This window comes from Phoenix dactylifera, chromosome 11 (genome assembly GCF_009389715.1).
Source record: "Phoenix dactylifera cultivar Barhee BC4 chromosome 11, palm_55x_up_171113_PBpolish2nd_filt_p, whole genome shotgun sequence".
NCBI classification, from domain to species: Eukaryota; Viridiplantae; Streptophyta; class Magnoliopsida; order Arecales; family Arecaceae; genus Phoenix; species Phoenix dactylifera.
In genome coordinates, this window is record NC_052402.1 from 24,174,178 (window position 1) to 24,179,262 (window position 5,085).

At 47.4% G+C, this 5,085-nt stretch overlaps 1 protein-coding gene across 1 annotated transcript; it reads right to left on the reverse strand.

Annotated features, from left to right (window-relative positions):
* Positions 1-1,664: 1,664 nt before the first annotated feature.
* Positions 1,665-3,444, reverse strand: LOC103722887. Its single transcript, XM_008813608.4, has one exon. It carries the CDS (start codon positions 3,075-3,077, stop codon positions 1,878-1,880), a length of 1,200 nt encoding a protein of 399 aa, XP_008811830.1. The 5' UTR covers positions 3,078-3,444; the 3' UTR covers positions 1,665-1,877.
* Between the last annotated feature and the right edge of the window lie 1,641 nt (positions 3,445-5,085).

The following is a 5,085-nucleotide window of genomic DNA, read 5'->3' on the forward strand; positions in this document are numbered from 1 at the left end:
TTGAAATATTCCAATAATAATGGCATAAATTAAAACCGAACAGCCAACAGAGGCAATTGATTTATTACTGGCTGACATGCGCACAATTCTAAGTTGGGTCCCCTTGGCTACTGTTCAACTTTGTTTCCTCGCTTCCTAATTTCTCAATTTTTAGGGAAAAAAAGAACTTGGGCAAATAAGGCAATCATAAAAGTACCAGTGCACATAGTTGTAACTTGTAATACCAATCAAATCTGAAATGCTTTACTTTGCTTATACTGCATTTGAGGTTGCAGACAGTACAAACTTAGCGACAAATTTTCCACCCGAACAGGCCAAGAGCAACATAAGACGCCAAGGTGCTTGAGACGGCGAGGAGGCAAGGAACTGGGTCTATGGGAGAGAGATATGACCTAATAGATATGCAAACAAATTTACTCTATGAGAAGCTAACATCCGATGGGGACCAATTGGCACATATCAGCGGATGGCTCGTAAACAGTTGTAGATGATGCCACTTAATAAATTCTTCTACTATTCATTTCTTGGTCCATAATTGAGTTAGGTTGTCATGCCCCGCCAATAACCAAGACCATCAAGAATGGCGTGTAATTACCGCCACAGCACGTTATGGCTCCATCAAAAACTTTATGGAGTGAGAAACAAACAAGGTGTTGTGGGCTAAATCATCTTAGAGCATGTTTGGTTGGAAAAAATTGAACTCTAAAATGAAAAAGAGGATGGACGATTTCCATTCCAACTATTTGGCTAGTAAAAATTTCGTTTTCATTTTAATGTTAGTAAAAAATAGAAATATTTTAATTTTTCAAAATTTAATTTTTAATCTTCCTCTAGAATTTTAATTTTATTTTAATTTTGATATCAATTTCAATCATGAATTAAATATGTCGAAAAATATGTTCATTTTTATTTTTATTTATTTTGATTCGAACCAAACGCAAATTAGATGCTGCTCTCTCACGCACATCTCGAGCATCATTGCTAAGGGGAAAAAAACTCCATTCCCATTCCCATCCCCATCCCCATCCCCATCCCCATCGGACTCGGAAGACGCCAAAATAAAAATAAAAATAAAATACTAGAAAGGAATCTTCTGCCCAAAATAGCAGCAGAGTTTCAGTAAAGCCTGCTTCCTCCTGCAACTACAGTTGTTATTTAAGAGAAAAGAAAATAATAAAAAGAGCACGTCCTCTTCCTTAGTTTCGTTTGTCCCGCCACCAAGCTTTGAATTGATCTTTTGATTGGATTGATATAATAAGGATATCCACATAAATCCAAGAGCACGGAAACCATTGCAAATAGTAATTTATTAGCATGGCATGTAGAGAGAGAAACCGGGAGAGGTTGCGGGGGCCTCCGACTGGCGTACGAAGAAAAACACGACAAAAATAGGGAGGACCCACCGGCGCATTTTAGTGAAGAGGGGACCGGGAGGTAACATGCTATCCATCACATGCGAACAGTTGTGCAGTGGAAGAGGACATCTGCGGCTGACGCTATCGTGCACACCTACGGAGGCACATCTACACGACAAGCACCGGGTAACGGACGAACAAACACATGGGAAACCTTTCACTTCGCGCAGTATCCCGCACGCTAACATGCACCGGCTCGCCCGGCGCATCTTAGAAACACAAACCACCTCCATTTTTGAAATCAAATCGATCAAACTTCCGAGCAAAATTCATGAAAAAAACAACACTACATTTTATACACGTAGATCCGTAAGCAAAGAAACCCCACCAGAATTTTTTTGAAAAGAGAGAAGATGTAGAAACCAAATCAAAGAGAATTTAAAAACTGTCAATCGAGTTTTTTCTTGTTAATTTTTTCGGTTTCATTTTTTTTCGGTTGGGGGTTGGGTACCTAGATCTCGTTCAAGCTTTCCTCCTCTCGATCTTGGCTCTGCTTCCATTGCTGCTGCTTCTCGCCATGGAACCTTCCTCCTTCTTCTGGGGAGAGAAAAGCTGGCCGAAGCCAAACACCGTGACGGACTTGGAGGATCCTCGGAGGGAGCAGACCGGGACGTTGAGGACCGGTGTGATCCTCACGTTGGCCGAGTAGGAGCGCTCCATGCTCCGGTACTTGATCCTTGGGCCGCCGCTGAAGCTGCTCGGGCTGCTCGAGCTCCGCTCCAGCCCCTGGAACACCACCTTCCCCGACGCGTTCATCCTTGGGCTGTCCACCGACGCCCCCCGCGAGGCCGCGGCCGCCTCCGGCGGCCGTCGGACCGGGCTCCGGCCGACCCTCGATGCCTGATGGCCGTCCGGAACGGTGGTTCTCGTCCGGGCGACCCGCACCCGGGGCGGGTTCTGGCCGAGGGAGAGCGGGATCCGGGAGGGCTTCTCGGCGTCCAGGGAAAGGCGGGGGAGGTCCTCGTGGTCGGGGCCGGATGAGGAAGAGGAGGAAAGGGAGAGGCGGGAAGAGATGGAAACCGACTCGGCGTCGGAGGAGTCGCGGAGGAGAGGAAGGCTCAGAGATGAGTCAGTGGAGGAGGATTTGGGCTTAGAGTTACGGTGAAGGAAATGCCGGAGAGATCTGGTGTTATGGTTCTTGGAAGGGGCGGACACGGCCGCCTTCTGGGTTTCTGGCTTGGAGCTCTGCTGTCTCTTGAGGCCGAGCAGCTCCCGCCACCGGCTGGAGCACCGCGGCGCCTTGGGAGACTCGGCGACGAAGACATCCGATCCGAGAACGTCCGCCACCCTCCGCGTCTCTGCGGCCACCTCCGGCGAGCGGATCCTGTGCGTAGCCGGAGCCGGCATCTCCGCCACGGGCCGCGCCGTCGCCAGCTGGAGCGGGACCAGCTTCCCGTCCGCAAAGAGCTCATCGGCGGGGAGCATCGCGACGGGATCGTGGAGTCGGAACTCGAAGTCGGCGAGATCCTTGCCGGCGGCATCCAGATCCGGCTTCTCCGCCTCGGGTTCCTCTGCGGCGGACGCCGGGGTGCCGTCGTCGGCGAGGTCGCGGCTGAAGGAGATCCTAGGGCTGAGCCAGCCGTAGGAGGGGCATGCCGGAGGGCAGTCGAGGAAAGCCTCTGGCGACGTTCCGACGTTGTTGACGCAGGCGGAGGCCATCATCGGCGATCATCAAGCTCAGTAGCTGGGACAGAGTCCGGCGAGAGCCGGCCGATTTCTCGATCGGCGACGAAGTATATATTTGGGAGTGGAAACGAGGAGGAGATTTGGATTGATGCCTAGTCTAGGGTTCCCTTAGACCATCACATTAGGAGGCGGAGGGGGTGGAAATGGAGCGGTGCGGTGCGGTCGTGCTGGTTCTTGGATAAATAAGCATCAGACGTACAAAATAACAGAAGACCACGTGGAGGCGTACGTGGCTCTGATAAAATTACAGCTCCGGCGGAAGCAAAATACTGTCAGCCTTCGTGCAACCAAGAAAGCAGCATCGTTTTCGTTTGCAGGCCTTGCAGAATCAAAAGGGCACATCATTGATAGGTTAATTGTTGTCTTCCTTAATTTAAGGGAACCAATGTGTTGATTGGAGCCACTCTATGGTTATAGCTGGGTGCAAATTCACAGAGTGTGCATGATTGGTGATGGTATAAACACCCCCATTGCAAAAAAATCCTTATCTACTTTTGCTGCTGACAATTAAGTGGTCTAGCTGTTTATAGTCAGTGGTTGATGGTAATTGAATGATAATAATGATAGCCAAGGGCCTAGAGTCACACTGAAGGTCTACACACCCCTGATATTTAACATACCTTGCAAGAGTTCGCACTATGACCATGTACCAAATCAATAATAGTATGTCCGAGGGGCGAGAGCATGGTCCATCCCTTGATCCGAGATATTGGGATGATGACTAGAGATGGGGTGGCCTTCCAGATGAAGCATGTATTTAGAGAGGCCAACAAGGCGGCCGATTGGATTGCTGCTTATGCAGTTCACCACTCAAGGTACGCTCTATGGTTAGAAAAGGAAAAGCTGCCATGGACACTCCGTGAGTTTGTGTTTTTTAATTTTATTTGATGTATTCTTACAAGCACTGTATGCTGAACCCGATAAAGCAAAATAATAATAATAATAATAATAATAATAATATGCTATTTAACTTCTAATAAAATCATTCGACAGTGTAGAGAATATACATTGAGAATAAGAGAAAAAGCAGGCATGATTGGTTTGTTTAATTATATATTTTGTTTTTCAAAATAGGTCTTAGATGTCATTGCAAAATGATTTAATGACTCGCTTAAATTGCTGAAATTTTAGCCAACTAGCCTAGTAAAATAGTTGTACGGAGTAAGTTCTTGGTTTAAACCTTAGTGGCATCCCACTGTACACATTGTGTGAGATACCCTTCACTTGCAATCAAATGCAGTTCAATTAGTGCAAGAAAAACAATTCCATGGCTATGGAATAGCTTCAGCTAAACCTGTACGATGTGATCATTAATTTCAGTACTGATAAAAATGGGCCAACAACGTCATGCCATGTAGGCCACTGGCCATGAACAACAACCTAGCCCATGTTCTCTTCAATGAAAACTCCAGAGCTCCAGTACACTTAATTTCAAACACTGGTCAGTCTCATCCTACCTCAATTGTTGCCCATTACAATGCCAAATTGGTAGATACTAATTCGGCCAAATTATTGATTTACAATAGCACAGTACAGTGTACATTTCTCTGACGTTGACCGCTCCCAGCCCCATCCCATCCATCCAGTTCCCCTCTTTCCCCATCCAACGGTTCCGGTGCCTCTCAACCTTATCCGGAACACGCGGCGGCTCACGTAACGCCAGCTTCCCATTTCCCACTCTCTTCCCTGCCACCTCCCGCCACGTGGGACCACAAATCAGACGGATCGGGCTTTAAATGACCCTCTTGCCCTCGCAACTTCGCCGTCTTTTCTCTGTTTATAGGGTTATTCTAGTAATGCATCAAATGCCTGGGACAATAAAATCATAGCGAGTAACGCAAGCTTTTACTGTAGTTACGGAATTGCCCTTTTATTTGTATATGACGAAAATACCCCTCTTATCTTCGTTCTCGTATCGGTTGCGGTTCAGTTATCGGGGGCGAACTCGCAATCTGGGTAGTGAGTTCCAGCCGTACAAACGGAC